The 21,952-nt window shown below is 44.6% G+C and overlaps 13 protein-coding genes across 13 annotated transcripts; 3 read left to right on the top strand and 10 right to left on the bottom strand.

Moving 5' to 3' along the window:
* Positions 1-758: 758 nt before the first annotated feature.
* On the top strand, positions 759-1,098 carry VTP21DRAFT_8672 (uncharacterized protein; the record flags this gene model as incomplete). Its single annotated transcript, XM_069399548.1, has 2 exons — positions 759-771; positions 836-1,098. The coding sequence occupies 2 exons, from the start codon at positions 759-761 to the stop codon at positions 1,096-1,098; spliced, it is 276 nt and encodes a 91-aa protein (XP_069254954.1).
* Positions 1,099-1,360: 262 nt separating this feature from the next.
* VTP21DRAFT_8671 (mitochondrial 37S ribosomal protein mS42) lies at positions 1,361-2,205 on the bottom strand (the record flags this gene model as incomplete). The annotated part of the gene is made up of 4 exons (XM_069399547.1): positions 1,361-1,714; positions 1,785-1,864; positions 1,925-2,003; positions 2,071-2,205. 4 exons carry the CDS (start codon positions 2,203-2,205, stop codon positions 1,361-1,363), a joined length of 648 nt encoding a protein of 215 aa, XP_069254953.1.
* A 549-nt stretch (positions 2,206-2,754) lies between these two features.
* VTP21DRAFT_8670 (uncharacterized protein) lies at positions 2,755-3,400 on the top strand (the record flags this gene model as incomplete). The annotated part of the gene is made up of 2 exons (XM_069399546.1): positions 2,755-3,091; positions 3,159-3,400. 2 exons carry the CDS (start codon positions 2,755-2,757, stop codon positions 3,398-3,400), a joined length of 579 nt encoding a protein of 192 aa, XP_069254952.1.
* A 341-nt stretch (positions 3,401-3,741) lies between these two features.
* On the bottom strand, positions 3,742-5,507 carry VTP21DRAFT_8669 (uncharacterized protein; the record flags this gene model as incomplete). Its single annotated transcript, XM_069399544.1, has 7 exons — positions 3,742-4,030; positions 4,097-4,548; positions 4,612-4,763; positions 4,835-5,020; positions 5,081-5,150; positions 5,215-5,303; positions 5,378-5,507. 7 exons carry the CDS (start codon positions 5,505-5,507, stop codon positions 3,742-3,744), a joined length of 1,368 nt encoding a protein of 455 aa, XP_069254951.1.
* Positions 5,508-5,758: 251 nt separating this feature from the next.
* VTP21DRAFT_8668 (uncharacterized protein) lies at positions 5,759-7,836 on the bottom strand (the record flags this gene model as incomplete). The annotated part of the gene is made up of 7 exons (XM_069399543.1): positions 5,759-5,842; positions 5,919-6,197; positions 6,283-6,467; positions 6,542-7,234; positions 7,311-7,548; positions 7,611-7,718; positions 7,783-7,836. The coding sequence occupies 7 exons, from the start codon at positions 7,834-7,836 to the stop codon at positions 5,759-5,761; spliced, it is 1,641 nt and encodes a 546-aa protein (XP_069254950.1).
* A 340-nt stretch (positions 7,837-8,176) lies between these two features.
* Positions 8,177-13,204, bottom strand: VTP21DRAFT_8667 (uncharacterized protein; the record flags this gene model as incomplete). Its single annotated transcript, XM_069399542.1, has 20 exons — positions 8,177-8,309; positions 8,376-8,923; positions 8,989-9,217; positions 9,315-9,415; positions 9,491-9,588; positions 9,664-9,784; positions 9,848-9,919; positions 9,986-10,158; positions 10,230-10,343; positions 10,412-10,667; positions 10,763-10,876; positions 10,957-11,291; positions 11,359-11,479; positions 11,535-11,612; positions 11,692-12,108; positions 12,174-12,506; positions 12,577-12,631; positions 12,714-12,763; positions 12,831-12,972; positions 13,062-13,204. The coding sequence occupies 20 exons, from the start codon at positions 13,202-13,204 to the stop codon at positions 8,177-8,179; spliced, it is 3,633 nt and encodes a 1,210-aa protein (XP_069254949.1).
* Positions 13,205-13,362: 158 nt separating this feature from the next.
* Positions 13,363-14,781, top strand: VTP21DRAFT_8666 (uncharacterized protein; the record flags this gene model as incomplete). Its single annotated transcript, XM_069399541.1, has 5 exons — positions 13,363-13,445; positions 13,509-13,658; positions 13,713-13,968; positions 14,037-14,148; positions 14,231-14,781. 5 exons carry the CDS (start codon positions 13,363-13,365, stop codon positions 14,779-14,781), a joined length of 1,152 nt encoding a protein of 383 aa, XP_069254948.1.
* Positions 14,782-14,995: 214 nt separating this feature from the next.
* Positions 14,996-15,277, bottom strand: VTP21DRAFT_8665 (uncharacterized protein; the record flags this gene model as incomplete). The annotated part of the gene is made up of 1 exon (XM_069399540.1): positions 14,996-15,277. The coding sequence occupies one exon, from the start codon at positions 15,275-15,277 to the stop codon at positions 14,996-14,998; it is 282 nt and encodes a 93-aa protein (XP_069254947.1).
* A 260-nt stretch (positions 15,278-15,537) lies between these two features.
* VTP21DRAFT_8664 (uncharacterized protein) lies at positions 15,538-15,836 on the bottom strand (the record flags this gene model as incomplete). Its single annotated transcript, XM_069399539.1, has 2 exons — positions 15,538-15,647; positions 15,728-15,836. 2 exons carry the CDS (start codon positions 15,834-15,836, stop codon positions 15,538-15,540), a joined length of 219 nt encoding a protein of 72 aa, XP_069254946.1.
* Positions 15,837-16,085: 249 nt separating this feature from the next.
* On the bottom strand, positions 16,086-17,277 carry VTP21DRAFT_8663 (uncharacterized protein; the record flags this gene model as incomplete). The annotated part of the gene is made up of 3 exons (XM_069399538.1): positions 16,086-16,900; positions 16,968-17,124; positions 17,230-17,277. 3 exons carry the CDS (start codon positions 17,275-17,277, stop codon positions 16,086-16,088), a joined length of 1,020 nt encoding a protein of 339 aa, XP_069254945.1.
* Positions 17,278-17,605: 328 nt separating this feature from the next.
* On the bottom strand, positions 17,606-18,495 carry VTP21DRAFT_8662 (uncharacterized protein; the record flags this gene model as incomplete). Its single annotated transcript, XM_069399537.1, has 2 exons — positions 17,606-18,239; positions 18,314-18,495. The coding sequence occupies 2 exons, from the start codon at positions 18,493-18,495 to the stop codon at positions 17,606-17,608; spliced, it is 816 nt and encodes a 271-aa protein (XP_069254944.1).
* A 603-nt stretch (positions 18,496-19,098) lies between these two features.
* Positions 19,099-19,476, bottom strand: VTP21DRAFT_8661 (uncharacterized protein; the record flags this gene model as incomplete). Its single annotated transcript, XM_069399536.1, has 1 exon — positions 19,099-19,476. The coding sequence occupies one exon, from the start codon at positions 19,474-19,476 to the stop codon at positions 19,099-19,101; it is 378 nt and encodes a 125-aa protein (XP_069254943.1).
* Positions 19,477-20,738: 1,262 nt separating this feature from the next.
* VTP21DRAFT_8660 (uncharacterized protein) lies at positions 20,739-21,943 on the bottom strand (the record flags this gene model as incomplete). The annotated part of the gene is made up of 2 exons (XM_069399535.1): positions 20,739-21,188; positions 21,254-21,943. Coding segments are annotated over 2 exons (1,140 nt in total), but the record flags the coding sequence as incomplete, so codon positions are not given.
* Positions 21,944-21,952: the final 9 nt, after the last annotated feature.

The raw sequence follows: 21,952 nt of genomic DNA, 5'->3' as shown, positions 1-21,952 counted from the left end.
GGGGTGAGGCCTATAAACAAGTTCAAAGTCACATTTAATCCAACCGGAAAACTTGGTCAAACATCGGATATACCATGCTTAATATCTAATGTAGAATGGCTGTTTGGATCCATGTCAAAATAGCTGATAAAAATAGATAATAATGTACTCGATTGCCGAGCAATCATCAATTTTTTTTTATTTTTGCAATCTTAATTTTGATTACATTTATTGTATAGCTACCAGTCCTTCCTGATTTACAAAGTAAATCCGAGCACTCCAAAATATCAAAAAGCCCTGAAACATGGTCGGTTGTCAAACTTAGTTATTCAACTTACATTCAATCAAAATGCTGCGACACATAATGACGTAGAAGCTCTTTATATATAAATAAGAAGCAAATACTCTTGTTTCCATAAAATTACTCTTTCTCGACTTCATTTCAAAAATAAACACGCGTTCATTTATCACAGCATTATTTGTCCTGAAATGTGTTGAACTACTGTGAATTTTCTCCTTTGTATCGTTTTCTCCCAAGGCCTACACCTTATCACCACCAAAGTTATCTTTCTACACTTTTGTGGTCATTTTGTTAGCTGGCCAATAACAACCTCTTTGATTCGCTAACATTGCTTAGAAATCTAGTGATTTCGATGAGCAAGGTTTGATAGTAGGCAAAGAAATATTTTGTTAGAATGAATCTTTCAAATGCTGTTCACCGAAGTGTAAACAAAGCAAGAATAGTTGAGGTGCTCGGTGTCTGTCACAAAATTTAAGATATGGAACATTCTGGTATGCATCGTATATTCTCTTTAAAAGAATGGCTACCATACGTGCTAAAATAACAAGAAAACAGCCGAATTTCATACTTTCAGAATGAGCAAAGGACCCGATAAAAATATAATCTTAAACGCCCTGAATCAACTGAAGTTATTGTACTGGTGGCATGATTTTAACCCGGGCAACCCTAACATAATTATTAAGGAGTTGATGGGCCTACTGGGCCTGCAGAGGTTAGATGTCATGCGCCTACTCGCAATTTTGCGAGGTGATATAAAGATACAATTTAATGTGGGTAAGCACTACATACAAGGTAAAACCCAGAGTGACACGTGTTAGTGGCGATTATTCCCACTTAAAATGAAGATATATTGAGAATCATAATCCATTCAAAATGTCGCAAAGTAGATTTGCTCAAGCAAAAGCCATGCATAGTGAAAAAAATGGCCATAATATGATTTTTTTTTGTTTTATTTGTATCGGTTGCAAGAAAATAATTTTCATGGTACGAAAAAAGAAACTACTAGTATGATCTGACTCATTAAAAACTTTTCTGCCGAAGGGCTTTGTCAAAGCCTATTCATAGATGGCTACCATGCAGTCAAGCCAAAGGAACGGCTTGTCCCTTGGATGCATACTGTTCATAGTACTCCACAACTTTATCCCAGTTAACTACATTCCACCAGTTTTCTACATACTCGGGGCGGCGATTCTGGTACTTGAGATAGTAGGCGTGCTCCCAGACGTCCAAGCCGAGAATGGGGATTACTTCCTTGTCGACAACACCAGCCATCAGAGGATTGTCCTGGTTGGGTGTGGATGTCACGGCCAGCTTTCCGGTTTGATCAACTCCGAGCCATGCCCAGCCACTTCCAAATCGTGTAATGGCGGCCTGGGAGAAGTCCTTCTTCAAGTTTTCAAAGGAGCCAAAGTCCTCGTCAATCTTGCGGGCAAGCTAAAGGATATAATCCTTTCAGTTAGAGACGACGTACTGACTTAAATATCTTGCTAATAAACTTGCATACCGTTCCGGTAGGCTTTGTATTGCTCTCTCCGGGTTTGCACATCCAGGTCCAGAACAAAGAGTGGTTGTAGTGACCGCCACCTGAGAAAAAGATACCGTTAGAATTTCTGACGTATCTAGTCTATGCCAAATCATTCTTACCATTGTTACGGACTGCAGCGGGCAATTTTGCAATTGCGCGTTGGATAGCAAGAATATCCGAGGCATCTGTACCCTGAACCTAAACAGAACCATTGGATTAAACAATGTGTCAATTTGATAAATCATAATATTAGTGAATGCCATACATTTGCAAGTGCTGCGTTCAGATTATTAATATAGGTTTGATGGTGTTTTTCGTGATGCAAATGCATGGTCGTGGTGTCGACAAAGGGCTCGAGAGCCGTATAGTCGTAGGGAAGCGAGGGGAGTTTGTAAGACATTGTAAATTAGATTTCACGTTTTTTCAGTACTCTGGAAAAGTTAGAAGTCGAGGTTGGAAGAAGAAGGCGCGAGAAAAAGGAAAAACGAGAAAAATATTTCGACAAGAGCCCCTGCTTTTCTATGCGCGAACCGGAAATAATAATGCGCGTTTGCTGAGTAAGAAGAGTTGAGGGCAGGTAGGATAAATACGCCAGCGGAGTTTAGAAAGCTCGGATGCAAATTTCGTGTGATAAATGGCGATGACGAGAATGCCAGCAGCCACTTCGACCATTTTAGAATGAGATCTTAAGGTAGCATGGGGCTAAATTATCAAGATTTTTCTGGATATTCGCGAGGCAAAGTTAGGGTTTGTTTTGGGCCAAATACATTGCAATATCCTCCAAAATGCCGGATTGGGGATAGGACACAGAGGAGGCAATGATGTCAGGTAAGTTTTAATATGTATAATAAATTCTCTTCCCCAGTTATTTAAATGAATATGAAACCATTACTCATTTCTCATCAAATTCAAATCAATCCTTCTTTCCACGACTTGACTTCTTTGTAAGATGGATGAATGCCGGCCCCAGAATCAGCAGCAGCCAAACTGCGACTCTACCTCGAATCCGCCCGAAAATGTTGTCCATGTCTCCACTTCCTCCGACATCCCTACCACAGTTTTGTCCGTTGAAAGCTTAGATAAAGATGGTCTCAATCAAAATTCATCCTCACGGTTCCACGAAAAGAAATCCGCCAAGATGGAGATGCGAATCCCCCTTCCTTCTAATAAGTTTACCCATGAGTGGAATTTGGAGCTGGAGAAGAGAAGGGGGGAGGAGAGAATGTCTGGCATTTTGCGGACGAATAGACGGCAAAATTCATCCAAGAGCGTGGATTTCACTCCTGGTAAAGCCACTTCCTAGTACACCATTAACGCTAGGAGTGCCGATAATGTTTTTCATTCCTCCTTTAGAATCCAAACTAGCTGAACCACATACTCCCCAGCCCCGGACTCCTTATCCACAGGGAGCGGAATACAATCCCCTCGAGGAGCAGTTCATCCAGACAGAGTCAACACCAATTAAAGTACCCCAGCGAATATTTCCTCGCGATGCAAAGCGGCACCAACGCAAGAAGCTTGCCGAAACTGTTATGGAAATTGGAGTGGCTTTCGTCATAATAGTGGTGGTCCTATTTGCACTCAATCGAAGCTGAATATGAACAAGGTCAATTTGGACAGGTGAACGAGGTTTGGTTTTCATTCAACCGACTTTTCATGGTGCGAGTTACTTGTATTTGCTGTGTAACTGGCACTCTTTATTTTAATTTATGTTTATAATTCTCATTACTCTCGTTTTTTTCCGAATATGTACTGATATCTTTTATACCATTTTCAGTTCTTTGTTGTACTCTCTATTTTTATGGTTATTTTTTTTTTTTAGTTTTAGGCTGTGTATGGCTCCCTCCATTTGTAAATGAAATGATGCTAATTATGATCTATAATTCTAAATGAATTAACGGGTGACAACGGAATACAAAAGATAATTCAATACACGTCAAATTGTTGCGGTAGGCACACTTGTTGGGGCTGGGCTCTTCACCTCGGAAAGTTTTGTTCGTGTCGCATCCGCCTTCCTCGACGCTCCATTCCGGACCGGCCGTTTATCCTTGCCATGATTTGGTGTCCATGGCCCCAAGCTCGTGTTGGCATAGAAATCCATGGGATAGACCTCTTGCCAATCCACTTCACAGAGCGCAACCGAGGCCTCGTAAGGTGAAAGTAGAGGTCGTGGAAACGCATAACCCCAATCGACTGATAGGCGAGGGCAAGCAATCTGGACCCAACTATCCGACAATTTTGAGTGATTAAAAATGGAAAGCGTGTGAATGGATGAGGATGTTACTACTTACGCTTCCACATCCGAAAACTGCGCTAACTTGCTCGGAAATATTTCAGAGAGCAAAATGGTGGTACAGTCAAAGCCTCTTTCCTTAATCTTAGCCTCTAAATGCTCCATCACCTTTGGACTACCTTGTCTTCCCAATGACCCAAGGATAAGTCCCCAACGAGTAGCTTTTTTTGCAACCTCAATTGCATGTTGGCGCAGTTGGTGCATCTCTGCGTGCTCGTATCGCTCTCTTGTGAACTTTTTGGAGTAGGGATCATAGCGGAATGCAGGGAGTGTCGGGTTTGATATCATAGCTGATTCGAGATGGAAACGCCCATCGCCTAGGTATAGGAGTGCATCCACGGTGCCAGGAGGGAATTTTGGAGATGTGCATCCAAGAATTTCTCCAGGCGAAAGAGGCTTGATTTGAGGTATGAAAATATTATACTCCGATTCGAGAACGCGTTTAGATGCCTTTTCAGAGAAAGATAAGCTATGGAGGAATGGGGCTAGATGAATAGCTATGCCAGAACGTACCTGGATTGCAGAAGCAAACTGTATTGTCCCCACAATCGCTAAGCGTTTTCCAGCGTCGAAGTTTCGATGCACGGTGTCAATGAAATGCTTGGTATCGATTCCAATATCGACAAAGACGTACATTGTTTTTATAGTGGTTACATCAATAGGAACTGTTCATCAAAGAGGAGACAATTCAGTTATTGTGTTAAAGGGGGATGAAAAATATTCTGTTAGAGCATACTTAAACAACTGTGGCCATAGTGAACCATAAAATCACATCCCAAGGCTCGTGCGGTGTAATCATCGACACAGCAGGCCCCATAGGTCACATCACCCATCACAAGAGTTTCAGCCCCACAAAATCGCTCTATTATATCAGCTATGGTGCAGGCAAACATTAAAAGGCCCTCTGGGAACTGAAGGGCGACTAAAATAGTATATGCACATTAGAGGAAATTATAATGTTCCCGTAGGTCAGGTGTATTACCTTTCTTAGCCTCTGCTTTCTTAATGTTCCAGACAGATTTGTGGATTTCGAAATTGTAATTTGACGGAAGCTATAGAGAGAGTAGATTATTATAGTGCCTACATGAGGAGATCCGAAAGATGATCAATCAGTACCTGCTCAATAGCTTTGTTGAGTAATGGATCATTGAGAATTTCATCAGGGACTTGGTTCACCAAGCGACTCTTGGAAGAGGTTTGTGAAGCTAATTTTAATATAAGGGATACGGAAATGTAATCTTTGATAGCCTATCCTTTACAGTAATAGTAATATACCTACCATTTACTGCAACAGCAGCATTTTCAATCTCATTAGTTTCTCCTCCAGAATCTTTCATACGACGTGCCCGCCCAACAAAGCGCTTTCGTGGCTTCTGCTCGGGTGTTTCAGCAGACGATTCCATTGTCATTTTTTTATGGTAAGAACGAAGCGGTGGCCAAAGATTGACAAGTGAGTATTTACATGCAGAATATTTTGTGACTCGTTTTAATCGAGGGGCTTTGAATTCTGAAACTAAGGATGGAAATTGGACTAGTTTATTATACGACCTGAGGAATATCAATGCCTCTTGATAGTAAGCATTTCGAAATAATAGAAAACATAAATATATGGCGGTATACCAACTGGTTAGATAAACGGTAACTAAACATAATTCCCAAACTAAGATTGATTTGAAATATATGCAAATTCGTCGAGTAGAGCGAAATTTTCTTTGATAGTACGAGTAGACACAAATCGCTGGAGCTTTAAAAATATGATACCGATGCAACAGAATTAGTATGGCTGAACAGGAGTGATTTTCAAGGCTTGCAACACTCACGAAACTTGCACTCCCCGCCTTATCATTGGTGCCCGATCCTCTACCTCCACCGAAGGGTTGTTGTCCAACCACGCTGCCTGTGCATTTGTCGTTCACGTAGAAGTTTCCTGCAGCATGCCGCAATACCTCTGTAGCATGCGCTATTATCTCTCGATCTTTGGCAAAAATGGACCCGGTGAGCGCGTATCCAGTTGTTTCATTTACGAGATGTAGGACTTGGTCAAAATCTTCTGATTTGTAGACATAGATGGTTACTACGGGGCCGAAGATTTCATCCACCTAGGAATACATTGTGTAAATACACAGTGCTTTGATCAACCAAATATTTTCAATGACGGAAGCGCGGGAAAAAAGGCGCCTTTACCATTGTTTTTGATCTGGGATTTTTCGTCACAATAATGGTGGGCTCGACGAAGTAGCCAACAGAATCGTCGCATTTACCACCAGCAATAATCTGACAATCAGGGTCGGCCACCGTCTCTTTTATATAGGCTTGTATTTTATTGAATGCTTGTCTGTGAATAACCGGGCCCATGAAATTCTTAAAATCTTTAATATACGAAAGCCATCAAATAGAATAGGTCAGTGAGGGCGCTGGTAGAGTAAAATTATAATTTAATTACCTTCAGGCGTTCCCATTTTAATTTTCGCATGTTCATGGAGAAGCTCTTCTTTTAGCTTCTCCCAGATCGTATCGGGCACGTACACCCGCGATGTAGCACTGCACTTCTGTCCCTGATACTCAAATGCTCCACGCACCGTCTGTAGCGCGACCTGACGAATGTCTGCGGAACTGTGCACGACATGGAAGTTCTTTCCACCAGTTTCGCCCACGATACGAGGATAGCCACGATAAATATCCATATTTGCACCGACTTTTTTCCATAGTTGACGGAAAACCTGGGTTGACCCGGTGAATGCTAAGGCGGCAAAATCGGGATGTGCGAGGAGCTGATCCGTGATTGCTGGTGCAGATCCAGGCAAGAATTGAACCACCCCCTTTGGAAGCCCCGCTTCCTCCATTAGTTCGTAGATAAAGTAGTTCGAAAGAACCGCATAATCCGATGGCTTGTGCAAAACGACATTTCCAAGGATGGCGGGGGTCGTGCCAAGATTACCTCCAATGGCTGTAAAATTGAAGGGTGAAATAGCGTAGATGAATCCTTCCAAGGCTCGATATTCAAGCCGATTCCACATTCCTTTCGGGTTTTTAGGGGGCTGTTGGCGATATAGTTCATCAGTAAACTGGACGGCGAAGCGCCAAAAGTCACAGAGTTCTACGGCGGCATCTATCTCAGCTTGCCAGGCATTTTTTCCTACAACCCATCATGCGATAGCGTTAGCACGCGCATGCTTTAGTGCCCATCTCTAGCAGCCGCTAGGCTATGTTACCTTGTCCAAGCATAGTGGCGGCCAAAATTTTGTACCGGTATTTGGTTGAGAGCAAGTCTGCGGCCTTTAAGAATATAGCTGCGCGGTCAATCCAAGGCATTTTTTCCCATTTTTCCTTTGCTGTCAGAGCACCTTGGACCGCCTTTTCCACGGTTAGGGTATCTGCCGCGTGATAACGGCAGACAACGCTCTTGTGTTCATACGGGATACGCTGCTCGAGAACTTCGCATGTCGTCACCTACTTCATAAGTAAGCTCAAAGCAAAACCATTCAAAAGGGTGCAAAGTCGCATTTTAAAACCTTTTGCCCATTTACTACGCAAGGAACCTCAAATGGCATTTGCGAACGAAGCTCTTTGATTGCACCCTCAAGTTTAGCCCGCTCGGCGGACCCAGGGGCAAAATGTTGCTATGGGTGAAGAGAATTCAACCAACAATTCTCCAAGTCCTCATTTGCCCGTCTCGATTCTTACCAGCGGCTCGTTTTCAATAGGGGGAATATTAAAGAAGCCAAGTTGCGCGTTCATATCACGATACCAGTCTTTTCACAATAATAATATAAATCTTTCGAAAAATAGTGGCAAAATTCCGTCGAAGACCCAATTTAAAGGGAAGGAAGCCATATGGCTTTTTTTCCCAGGCTCGAGAGTTGCACAATTTTGGAGAGGTTGGGACAGTTTACCCCACAAAAAAAAATGTTGCGAGTGAGACGCGGTTTAAGAGTATCGTGTGAAGATTTTCCGAAGAAAACGATACCACGTTCTTTCAACAAAAGCTTCGTTTTGTGCTTACCATATATATTAATAGAATAAGATATACAAAAGCAAATTACAGGGTAAATTGTCTATCTATAAGAAAGTCATTTGTCTATCGTTTCAATTCGAAAGTCCAACGGGTTCCTACCCGCTTTTGCAAGGCAGGCACCGAGGGAAGGGGCCATGCCTTGGGGCCAAAATATGGAGTGACATAACAGTCGATCTCTTTTCTCTTTTCTGTCAGGCTATAGCAAAACAAAGAACGCGTCAAGACAGAGAATTAAACCAGATTTGGTTTAGTTAGGACTTACCGTGGGGTCGGTGGTTTCGAATAAGAGCAGAGGACCCGTCCCAGCTTTGCTAGCCATTTACCCTCGATCTCCGTCACTCCCTTCAGCCACACACGAGAGGTCTTGAAAAGCTCGTTGTAGACCACAAAATCCGGTGCTTGCCGGTGGAGGATTGACGTAGGATGAATGAAGGCCTCCTCGTCAGACCAAAGTGTGACATAGGCGGGTCTTTCCCGTTTCTTCCCGGTGCCCTCGTTCTCTGCGTCCGCCACTAAATCCTTCCGCACTGCAACCTGGTCGATGAACCCGGCAGCCAAGATTTGTCTCAGTGCCTGACGTTGGACATCTGTGGGGGGGCGCATTTTGGGGTCAATACAAACGTCAACCCCGGGGCAGTTAGTTTGAACCAGCTGGGTAATTTGGTTGCGCAGCTTGCGGATTTCTTGCATTGCTTTGAGACGAAGGAAATTTTTATCGCAAAATGCATCACTAGCTCCGCCGAACTCATAGGCGCCGACCACGTTGAGAAGTTTGAGAATATCGCTGTTCGCAGGGGTGCCTGCATATTTCTAGGATTGTGATAGAGTTGGGTCAAAAGATCCTTCTTCACTAAGTAGAATAAAAAGGGGAGTACCAATTGTGTCTCGTAGTATTTTTTTCTGTTAATCTTGCGGCGTGCTTTCTCCGCAACCTCTTCCTTTCTAATCTCGGATAGTTCCTCCGCATCTTCGTCTTCTTCATTGTCATCTTCGGGGTGGTGGGAATCAAGATTATAATCTTGCACAAAAGGATCGCCCACTGAGAGCGCAGCCACAACGGTGATCACGTAGGGTAGGCAACCGTGCTGACTTCCGATCGTTAACCTAATATGAATATGTTAAATAAAAATAAATTGTCAAACAGCAATAAAGGGGATATGAAAGGTTGAAAAATAATCAAGTTACTGTGATCGAAGCCTACATTTTTGAGAATCTCGGAGCAAGAGGGAACATGGACATCGTTCTGCCCACTTCAGTAATTCGTTTTGAATCGGATTCAAGTGCACTCAGATATACGAGGAGCTAGACATGAAAGTTAACAAGTATTAATTACATTTGCATGTATTAGTATTTGGTTCCCGTTATAGTTCAATATACCTGCTCTGCTTTTTTCAAAGCACTGCGATCGGGAGGAGAGGGGAATGGGAAATTCATGACGTTATCTATATTCATCGCTTTCATTTGAAGTACAACCCCTAGTGTAAAATATCCGGTTTCAAGTTTAGTTGTACATAGTTGCTTCAATTTTCTTTTCCAAAAGGATAGAGTACCTTCGATAGGTATCCGATTGATTTCTGGGATGCTGAATTTCTGGAATTCGTTATCGAACACCGCCGAGGAATACAGGCGATAACAGTGGCCTGCTTGGGTACGACCTGCACGCCCAGCTCGCTAAAGCAGAAAGAGGGTATTAATAGCACACTCTGCGCACACGCTTATCGATCGTATACTGACCTGATCGGCGGATGCCTTGGAGGTCCATCCTATTTCAAATGATTGCACACCCGATTGCGGATCGTATTGCCGCTATGATTAAATATGAATGAAGAGTTAACAATATCATAGGCATCCCATCCTCGAAATATAGCTCACCTCTTTCACACGACCACAATCGACAACATATTTGATATCGGGAATAGTGAGGGAAGTTTCTGCTACGTTGGTCGCAACCACGCACAAGCGAGTCCCTTCGGGTGGAGGCTGGAAGACACGCATTTGTGCAGAGGTAGGGAGGAGCGAGTAGAGGGGAAGAACGTGAAGCGGTGCTAGAATTACGGTCATTATGGATTATTAAAGTGTCTTTGAACGGGATACAAAATTCGTCTATTCTACGTACTGTTAACTTCGGCCTCATCATCAGAGGGTTGAATGTCAACATCGGATTCATCCGAATCAAAATCTTCGAAATCTTCGTTTTCTCCAATTGCCAATTCCTCCAATTCCACATCAGCTAATTAAGAGAGGGGAATCAAGGTCAGAGCTCGGCCAGGGTAAATCTGTGTACCAGTTATTACTAACTATTTCGTGGATTAACTTTTTCGCTCTTTTTCTCTATGTCTTCGTCCTTTTTGCTCTGCTTCAGATTGGTCTTTTTATCATCCTGCGGCATTGGATAGCGTTTGCGCAGCTTTTTGCAGAGTACCGAAATCTCGTTTTGCCCAGTGAGAAACACAAGAATTCCTCCAGCAGGTAGCCTTGCGTGAATTTTGCAGACTTTTCTGAAGGCCTCGGTAACATAGTCTGCCTGAGTTCGCTTATTAAAATGCATGGTTACCTTGAGGGGGAGACAGAGAAAGTCGTGGTTAGCAACTGCACTATGTATTCAAAGAAATAGGCGGGATAGAGCAGGATAACTCATTCGTTACTCACAGGATACTGTCTTGCATCGACTTTGAGGATTGGCGGTGGTGTATCAAACAAGGTTCGATTTGAAGTGAAGTCCTCAACGCGTAGCGTAGCAGACATGATGATAATTCGCAAGGGCTTTTCAGACGTTGTTAGCCACAGGAGTAAAGAAGAAAAAAATATATGTGCACACATAAAATTCGGAGATTCAGGCATACCTTGACCTTTTCAGGGTTCTCTTTACTCATTTCCTCCCTCAACCGTAGAACTCGACTGACTACTCCAATCAGGATATCAGTATTAAGACTTCTCTCGTGGGCTTCATCAATAATGATAGCCGAATAGCGCGAAAGAAGGAAATCCGTGGCGAGTTCACGAAGTAGTACACCATCTGTCATGAACTTAATCTTGGTGTCTGGAGATACAGTGGTGTCATAACGAATCTGGTGGGAAACTGTCTCTTCTGTGACCCCAAGTTCCTGAGCAACACGTTTGGCCATACTGACGGCAGCCACACGACGCGGTTGGGTAATACCAACCATACCAGGGTTGTCTAGAGAGGGAGAGATTTATATAAGTAATTCTGCTTCGGACTACGGCCGCTACAACAAGGAATTTACCACTCCCGGCGTGACCATAACCTGCTTCGTATAAGAACTGAGGCACCTGCGTCGTTTTGCCGGACCCAGTCTCACCACAGATAATCACCACTGGATTATGGGTGATTGCATCCATGATGACCTGATATTATTTGATTAGTTAATCTAGCAATATAGAATACGGCAATCTCGCCTACCTGTTCTTCTCCACAAACGGGAAGTTTCAACCTCGCTTCCTGAAGCTCCGGTGGGCGATTAACAGTGACATAGAATTTCTGGATAGAGCATAATGAAATCAAAGTCAATAATAACTCCTACACCCGAATTTGCACCAGGAAACCAGGAAAAATTTACAGTTTTCTTCGGCACCGTAGGTTCTTCTGATGTGGAGTTCGTGGGAGTGGATAGCGACACTGTTTTGGGCTTTTCCATTTCCGTTTTCGAAGGAGTGGGAGGAGCAGCAGCGGGCTTGCTGGCCATTGCAGCCATTTCCGCTAAGCTGCCGCCCTTGTTTTCAGTGATTTTAATGCCATCTGCATCGCTCTCCATTTCTTTTTTCCGTGTTTCCTCGTGTTCTGTTGATTTTGCTTCTTCTTCATCTTCTTTCATCTCCTCTTTATCGGTATCATACTCAGAATTCGAGCTATCGAAAGAGTCATCGCTCTCCACCTCACTCTCATGCCTCTTATCCTCATCTTCATCACTTTCCCCTAACAGCTCCTCTGGCCGAGGTTTATGGAATCTTGCTCGCACTGCGGCCGGGATAGTTGACTATATTAATATCAGTCATAATCAGCAATGATTTTGGCTGTTATTTCGATAAAAAAAAAAGTAACCTTCTTCTTCTTCTTCTTCTTTTTCACAAGAGGAACGGGAAGGCCGTCCGCTTTGCGTTTCAGGGCTCCGCCAACTATGACCGACGGAATATCTTCTTTTGCAGGTTCACCAGCTTTCTTTTCCGCCTCTACTTTTTTTGACGCAATATTCCGTTCGTCTAGTGAAGATCCCTTTGAAATCTTTTCAACCTCATCTTCTTCATCCATTTGTTCATCATTATCTAACGATGATACTTCAACCTCTTTGAAGAGCGGGACATCGGGATTAGAAAGAGGTAGGCCGGATTTCTGCTCATTCACAGCTCGACGTAGCTTTTCGCGCATAGTCTCTTTCTATTCAATATGAGAGAAGATCCGTTATTCATTGGAATTCTAAACATATAATCAGGGCTGAATATCATACCGGGCGACCTATTTCTTTGGATGATTTCATCAATTCGGATGACCACGCCGACTTCCTACGAGATAGAAGGAAAGGGTAAAGTGTGCAGCTAGAACCACTTCAAATAGAAGATGCGTGTTAATTTTGAAATAGCTTACGATAATTTTTCGAAGAGAACGACGCGCTCTTCTTTTTTCAATTTTTTCTCCTACGAACATCAATAATACCATTTCAAAATACTATCCGTGGATTCCAGTCTTATTAACTTCACATACAATGTATTTTTCTAGCCTCTTCTTCTTCTTTTGAGACATTTCCGGCTGTTGCTCTCGTAGCTGCTGTCTTAATTCCTCTTTGCGGCGCTCTTTCTCCTCCTTCGTCTCGGGTATAATCATAAATGCATTTGGATCGGAGGAGCTGAAATTTAAGATATTCATTTTATAGATTAGCCAAGAAGAGATACTTTGGATACCATGCAGCTGTTTAGGGAGAAACTTCCAACTCACCTCTCGAGATTCATGTCGACCTCAGCATTCGCTTCAGGCGTAGCGACCGCAACTGTATCATCCCACGCATTGGGATTTGATTTGCCTAGATTTCTTATAGACTGCCGTGCTTTGGCATTATATCCTTGTTTCTTCTTTCCCATAGTGATGAGGAAGATCGGGTGGACGGCAAAGTCGTTTTCATTTAAGCCTATTTATTTACATCGGACGGCGAAATGTGACCGCAAATTAGCATGTACAAATTTCATTTTGAAAGATTGAACTCTGTCATCTACATAATATATATTTATGAAGATTTTTAATGGAGAAAAAAGAAATGCATAGCGCGGAGCTGGACGAGGAAGACGAGCACTATCCCGACTACAGGGCTCTACTCTCCTCACGGTGAGTAGTTTTTATTCTTAAGTGGCTAATAATGGCGATATTCATTGATAACGATTCCATTAGCAAAGGAAAAAATTCTAAAAATACTTCCACCATCCCACGACTAGGAGAGAAAGAAGAGGCGCCTGATGGCTCTGAGCGCCAGCACAATCAAGTTCTTGCCGCAAGGCAGGCCTTTTATGAGGTTCTTCAAGAAGAAAGGACGCGAAAAAGGTACACCATCTGTTGCTTGCGAATGAATGGACACTCAATTTCTTTTGGGTATAGAACAGAGTTCGCGATTGCAACTTGGGATTCTGACCAACAGTTAGCTTGTGTTGAGGTTCCACGGGGAAATTGGGCCAATACAATGGGGAGAACCTATCACCAGGGAAAAATGATGCTACTTCCAGAGGAGATGCTCTTTCTTGTCGAGCGAGGAAGTCTCCTAGTAAAATATGGCTGCGGTGAGTCATACATGTCAGTACAGCAGGCCTATGCGACAATATTCGGTGACAACATCCTACCACTTGAGAAGTATCAAGTATGAAATGTGAAGCTATCCATTTCTATCTGTTCATTGCGCCCGTTTAATTGCATAATAACCGGTAGGTGTTCGCGCACTTGAAACGGTGTGGGTTCAATGTTTTTCGACCACATCCATCTCTTCTTTCCGATCCTTCACCTGATGCTCAAGTATCTTCATCTCCGCAGATAAAAAAGGGTAATCGTTTTAATTTTTAAGCAATTTGCCATAATGGTGGGAAAATGCTTAATAACGCGAGTACTAATTCATGCTCCTCTAGATGGTACATCCACACTTAATATTTTTTACCGCGTTCTAAAGAAAGCATTGATGGTTCTGGGGCGAGCCTTCTCTTGTCTCTTCCGATTTATGCAATCACATCTGCACCTAAAACCTCGAGGAATTCGCCCCCTTGTCTCTCCAGGTTCATGTGCAAGTTACGATGAAGTATATTCACGCATCAATATCATCCCCTCAGTACCCCGCACGGGGCTGGATCCTACATTTGATCCATTTGATGCCGTGGATTACTATGTTTACAAACCGCGCCCCTCCTTCCGCAAGTCTAGTCCTGGCCAACCTGCATTCCGTGTGGTAGTAGTACTCGGTGGTATGCACAACTTATTGCCCACCCCAATGGAGCTAGAGTTACTTGAGAGCCAACCATGGGAACAGGGGGACCACGGGAGATCTGGAACGCCTGTGATATTCGCGACTGCTGACCAAGGAAGAGTTTCATTTGTAAGAATGGAAACCAAGAGCGTGGGTATAAGTAGAGGGGTAAAGAAGAAGGGGCGTGGGGTCAAACACCGTGCAGTGGAAGCAACCTAGCAACCTTTTATTTGACTCTCTGATTTACAGCTTAATTTCATTTGTATTTTGTCATGGGAATCAAAAAATGCGTTCCTTATTTAATCACATGCCGACCATGTTACAGCCTTGGATTTATGAAAGTATAACAAGGCAGGAGGCGCAAAGAGGATCGACTCCTACCCCTGAAGCTAAATCCGTGAAAATAAATTATAAATATACATTGTATATATGATTATGCACTTGGATTCTCTGCGGAATTTTCCTCTAGCGCGCCTTCATTCTCCCTCTTGTCTGTTTCCAGCTCTGTGTCTGGTTGTGCAGCGCTTTTCGATTTATCATCTTCCGATTTCTCCCCAAATGCCATGAGCAACTCGTTCAGTTTGCTGTTAAATGTATCTAAACGTGCGTCGAGATCGTTAAGCATTCCATCGGCCTGAGCTACTTCTCGCAATAAAGCGTTCACATCCAGTTCGCTGTCCGCGAATTCTACATGGTTAGGATTGTCTTTGGCCATTTCGTAGAATATCAAGTGAATAAATTGATACTGTGACTCGGAAGAAAATTTGGAGTGAAAATATGTACCGAGTTTTATTCACTGTCATGATATGGCAAAATGAAGCAAAAGGAAATATACAAAAGAAAACGTCTATAAAGGAGCCAGACTAATTCGGCTCGAGCCATCAAAAATTTCGCCCACCGCCCCAGAGAAGAAGAATAAGTCGTGTTCGCTTCCTCCGTGGAAGAATGTCTGACACCCATTCTCCGGTTGAGTGCTTACTCTTGGCTATTATTGGCCTTCATCTTCTCAATCCGCTGCTTTCCTTCTTCGAAGTCCTCCAATTCCTTCGCGCGTTGTTTGGCCTCGTATGCCGTCAACATATCATCTAATTCAGATCCCAAAGAATTACATTTGCAACCATGGTTAATTAAGCGTCGAAATATCACACGTGTAAAGAATGCTTACAATAATTTGCCTTGATAAGCCCATACTCAATTAATCCCCCCATCACTACTCCAATTCCAAAGGTGATACCGTAAGCACGCAGTGGAATTGCTGGAGCTCTGTTGATCATGGTCAAATAATTTTTCTTCCACTATCTCACGAAATTACCTGGTTTATGTCAGAAATTTACAGTAGAAATTCAAACTGGATTCCAGGAGGGCTGCTGCGCCAAAAAAAAAGTTTGAGAGGATTCATTAGAGTACAACAGCGTCGAGGAAAAATAAAAATAAACAATAAAGATGAAAGATGAAAAAATCAAAATGGCAATGTATATAAATGTATCAATGTGTATACATATCTTCCTATTATACAGAAATTCCTATTCTAGGGCGGAGCAGCACTTTCCCATAGTGCCCGTTAGGTCATCCATCAACCCACACCCAAGGCAGTAGCATACCTCCCCGCACGTACATGCCTCCTGACCGGATACCGCAGAGGCGCAGCTTATATCCGGGATGATGGCCGGACAGCTTCGCATTAAGGCGGGTTGATCCTGGATTTGGGAGGCCTGGAAAAGCTCTAAGAGCACTTTGTGGTTAGGCTCTTCCAAGAGGCTATTGTTGTAGAGAACTTCGGAGAGGGTGCTGGCAAGTTCGGGCGGAAATTGGCCGAGATTTTGCGTGCTTACCCGATCGCTCGGGAGCTCCATCGGAACCTCTGCTCCAGGTATATCCATTACAACATTCGTTGGGTCTGATAACTCTGGCGTGTCCTTTGAAGGAGGTGGCAAACTCATTGAAGAGGCCCCGGACGAAATAGGCTGGTGTGCACCGGCAATACCCGAGTTACTCTGGATGCCGTTCACTACGGCTCGAGCGCCCTTCGCACAACAACCACGCGGTCTATTGCTTGATCCGGGATTCGCAGAAATTGAAGTGTGAGGGACAGACGACGATTCAGGATTGAGCAGAGATGGCTGATGTGATGGCTCGAATCCTTGATTTGGAATCGTAGAAATGGCATCGTCTACTGAAGGGGCTTTTATTTTCTTAGTTGTCTCCTTCTGGGGAGGACCGTTATTCTCGGAGTTATAAAGAGCAGCAACAGATTCATTTTGAGATATGAACGGATCGGATTTCCCTCTACTAGGTAGACAACATAGACATTCTGCCCCTACTCCGCAATTGCATTTTGCTAATAAGAAGAGAATAGTTAAAAAAAATGAATATACCAATACCAATCTATCAACATGGATATTTACGAATAGTAGCCTTTTCGCATCTACACACGCATTTAATATGAACTCGATTAGTTTTTCGCCGTTCTCTGCAGTATGAACATTGAGTGATTGGACGACCTTTGCGGAAAATCTCAAAGAGCTCTCGGTCTTTATGGTGACAGTGGGAAGCGCGATGACCCTAGCAACGGAAAATTCCAAAGATTAGAAAAAGTAAAAGTAGAACCCAAGGTGAGAGATCAAAAGCGGAAGAGGAGATCAAAAGAAGTAGGAGCGGAATGATTACCTTTATACAAGACGAACATGCATATTTTCTCCCATCAATTAGGATCATACTTTAACGTTGTTCGATCTAGAACATGGGCTCAAAATGTGAAGAAGAAAGCCAAACCTATAGACCCACCCCACCTAAGTTTATGCCTTCTGATTCACATCGATCCAGTTTACACATTAGAGGTATATTATTCAGCAAATTTTATTTATGGATCAATGGAGAGTATAGAGGGGGCTTTGCTATGTTGAAGAAATAGAGTACATATACAGATCACTAAACAAACATAATATAAAAACAATGTTAATCTATGATAAAAAGGGGGATAAATAAAGTGAGGCGTGGATATAATATAAAAATAACATAGGGATATGCGGGAAATAAAAATAGGTCAACCTAGGGCAGTAACCACGTCTGCAAAATCAGCCAGCCTAGGGCACTCCTCGCTCTGGCTCCTCGCTTTGCTGTGCCTACTCCCGGCTATGGAATCCCAGGGGCCATAGGAGGGTGCCATAGGATAGGACTTTGGGACGTTTTCCTGGCCAACTGGAGGGGGACTTGTAAAGTGAGAATGATGTGGAAGATGCGCAGTGAGTGGGTAATTATGACTCATCGGTCTACTAGCTTGTGGAAAGGGAGATGGCAATTCCCGAGTGCCGGCCGAGGGAAGAGCCGAAATCACCCTTTCAGAGGGAGCGCAAGCAGGAAGAAGGGGAGCGCTCTCTTGTCTCTGAAGATAAGAATGCGTCTGCTGCGAAGGCGGCTGCGGGTTCCCATATCCGTGGTGCGCCTCAGGGCCAACGGATTGCTGTCTCCACTCGGTAGGGCTGTATTCTAGAAGCCCGCTTGGATGGCTGAAGCCATAGTTTGCGGTACGCGAGCGTCCCCGGCGCTTGACGGTCAAATGCGTTCGCATGTGCTGAAGCATGTTGTCCTGGCGACTGAAGCGAGAGTTACAGCCTGACACAGGGCAGGAGAAGTTTTTCTCCCCGGTGTGTATCCGGTTGTGGCGTGCAAGATGGCCGCTATCAAAAAAGAGCCAGGCACACTAAATATAGTCTTTGTTTGTTTAAAGATGGGCCAAGCAATCATCAGGTACCTTGTAGTAAAGCTTTTTCCACAGCCTGGGTAATGGCAAGGGTATCTTCTTTTGGTATTTGTGGTGTCAGGGCTATTTTTGTTGCCGTTGTAAACATGAGGGAATGATGGGATTTCGTCATTCAGTAGGCTGACTCGCGTTCCGTCAGCGGTTTTGATGGAGAGGCTTGTGGAAAGCATCATTTTTGGGGAATTTGAGGTGTGCAGCGATTTCCAGTGCGGCAGCGGGACAATGTTGGGCGGGAAGCGAGAAGAAAAGAGGGAAGGAAAGAAGGGGGGGAAGAAAGCTTCTCTTGATGCCGCGGGATTGTGGATTCGAAAGAAAACCAAGGCCACAATGCGAATAGAAAAAGGGGGGAGAGAAAGCCGCCTGAGGAGAAACGAGTAACAAGAGAAAACGAGTTTTATAAATAAAGGGTCCATTCAGGGCGGAGGTATAAGGTTTGCACACTTTGCCAGAGGCTGCGCAATGTAGTACGGGCCAGGAGAGAGGGCCACTGCATAAGCATCCTCGGCCGATGGGATACGGGTGACGGTAGAGTTTGGGAGTTTAAGAAGCTTGCTTGTATTGGCGAGTAATTATGTTACAAATCACGGCGCTTGGCGATAGGCCACCTCGCCTCTCTGAGCTGCCACATGGTTGGCCGAAACAGCCAACCCCCTGAGCCACCAACCTGACACTCTGCAGCGTGATTAGATTGCCCTGGGCTTCTCCGCAAAAATGGCTTCATTGTTTTCTCACCCTTTGGATTCCCTTCATTACCGGTTCATTACAGAAACTAAAGGCTATCCTTGAAGCTTAAGGCTAATGCCCCTTCCGCCTCCCCCCTCCGCCGGTTGAGCCCGGAGGAGGCATGAGGAAGAGCCGCCCTCCCCGTCGAACAGCCGGTGGTGATAAGCGGCTTCTAGGAGAATCCAATTTTCGGATTTAGAAAAACGCCGACCATCGGGCCTAGGAAACCACTCAGCTTCACGGCGCTGCCTTTCTGAGTTTGCCAGGAAATGGGTGCCATATGAGGTACTCGAAAGCCCCTCCCCATCCCCTTCGTAAGGGGGCACCAAATTAGGCCAAGGTGCATCCAATAGAAGAATTCGATCGTCACTTTCCCACACACACGTGAAACCCGCTATTGCAACCTGAGTAGGTTTAATCCCCACCAGCATCTTAGGCGAGGGATGGCGACAGCCTGACCATCACCCGATTTGAAAGATAACATAGGAGAAATACAAGCCATGCTTGCTGATTGGCCGCCGCCCGCTCCTGCTTTTGGCCGGCTATATTCTGAGCGGCTGCGGTCGAGGGAGGGTTGCGAGCGAGCAGATGCAGTGATTAGGAACCCCCCTTTGGCCGAAATTGCCGAAAATACACCCCATTAGGCGGAGGTGTGATATGGGGGATAGCCATGGTTTCACTACCATTTAGCTCTCCCATAGCCTTTTCTTCTCGATTTCCAACGCAGTGATTACAGCACTCCTCCTCTCCCTTATTTAACAAGTTACATAAACTTGTGCTGTGCTAATCCAAATCCACGCAGAGTTACCTAGCGTTTGGCGCCATGGCCCCCCATCCCCTCTCTTGCACCATGGGGTGGATTCGAAGCGCAATCAAGTGCAATAACAGGACTGGATCAAGACCGGGCTACTCATCGAAAAACTTAACCCATTTGTCACGTGCGATAGTGTCTTGTCATCAATGGAGAAAACGGGATTTTCCAGTGCAATACTTCCGCCGCCAGAGGCCACAGGGGGTAGCCTCAAGTAGTATGCATTAACAAATGCATCCCATTCACCGGAAATAGCCAACCTACCGATTCATATGTTCATATATAGCCCAAGTTCTTTCATGTGTTGCCTTCGTAAATATAAAGGACTATTGCACGTTTTTCTCGTCCTCCCTAATATAAAGCCACGCTTTTCCCTTACAAGATGACGCTGGGTCATCCGAATATCCAACGGCGTACACAAACTTTACCAGGACGATTTGAGTTGATAATAATACAACCATTGAGTGAAACATTGAAAAAGCACCACCAGTTCAAAGCGAGCTCAACGAGAAACCTAATTAGCTAGAAACTCTTATTTACTCGTAGCAACTTAAATGCCGACTTTTTTTCTTGAAAATATATCAACAAGATTAAAGGGGCCAGTTGAGGGAGACGAGGAACCCGCTTGTGCTTAGAAACAACCAAGGAAGTTGGAGTAGCTATTCCAATTTTCTTAACCATCTAATCAAAAGTGTATGCAGCCCTACCATAGGTACTTATGTTTTGTGAAAAGGGAGCGTGGAATGATTCTCAATATCCATAAATAGAAATTTATTAACAATAAACAAGAAGACTAAAAAAACAATAATTTATATTAAAAAAAAAGTATATAAAAATAGATTTCTCACACAATGATATGATTATTTCCAGATATTATGGCGGCTATCTGTACCCGTGGTGGTCTCGGTCGTGCCGGTGCGGATTTCCCCTGCTCTCTCTTGCCCTCGCTGACTCCTCTTCTACTTGCTTTATGTTGGAGAGGCGAGTTACGAGAGCACGTTTTGGGAGTGCCTCTTGGCCCTGGGGCGCCTGGAGATAGGTGACCTCGTGTGTGTATTGCTGGCTAAAACTCTCATCTTGTATCTTGGTGAGGTCTTGGCCGGGTGCACTTGACTCATCATAGGGCTCTCCATCTGTACTATTTTGGCCTTGTCCCCCCCTAGTATTACGGTAGCTTGTTCGATGGGTTTTGCGGTAGCTTTTTCGATGGGTTTTACGTTGGGATTTGCGGTGCGATTTGCGGTAATTTTGTGGAGATGATTGCATTTCGGCGGTTTCTTCCTCTTGGCTCTCGTTCATATCATTGGAACCGGCAGGAAGCTCACTAAAAGTCTCGTCATAACTTTCCGATTGTCCCGTTTCCTCTCCTCCTTCACCCGGTGGATTGCCTTGATTACCTCGGTGAGATTCTCGGTGGCTCTCCCGGTGGCTCTCCCGATGGCTCTCCCGGTGGCTCTCCCGATGGCTTTCCCGGTGACTTTCTCGACTGCTTTCACTCTGATTTTCTCCCCCACCTCCACCGGTTCCATCCCCACTTTGTGTATCGCTCCTGCTTCCACTAGTCTCCTCGCTCCCCTGTTCTTCTTCGCCACTACCACCGCCTCCATCGGTACACGGATTATCACACCCCATATTCTCCTCATTGCTTTGACTATTTGGCCCTTGGTCACATGGATTGCTACACCCATTGTTTCCCTCATTATTGTTGCCATTATCTCCCGGAGGACAATCCTCATTTCCACCGCTATCACTATTACCTCCTCTTCCACCGCTACCGCCACTACCCCCTTTTCCGCCGCCACCGCCACTACCACCACCACCTCCTCTCCCACCACTACCGCCACTGCCTCCCTTTCCACCGCTACCACCGCTACCGCCACTGCCTCCCTTTCCACCGCTGCCGCCGCTACCCCCACTTCCTCCTTTTCCTCCACTACCACCGCTACCACCTCCTCCTCTGCCACCATTTCCATTTCTTCCTCCACTTCCACCTCCATCACCACCACCACCACCACCACCACCACGGCCTCCACCACCTCCTCCACTACCGCTACCACCGCGACCACCACTTCCCCCTCCGCTTCCTCCTCCACCAC

This window comes from Calcarisporiella thermophila (genome assembly GCF_041956535.1).
Source record: "Calcarisporiella thermophila strain CBS 279.70 unplaced genomic scaffold VTP21scaffold_4, whole genome shotgun sequence".
NCBI lineage: Eukaryota > Fungi > Calcarisporiellomycota > Calcarisporiellomycetes > Calcarisporiellales > Calcarisporiellaceae > Calcarisporiella > Calcarisporiella thermophila.
This window is presented reverse-complemented; position numbering and strand designations above follow the sequence as displayed.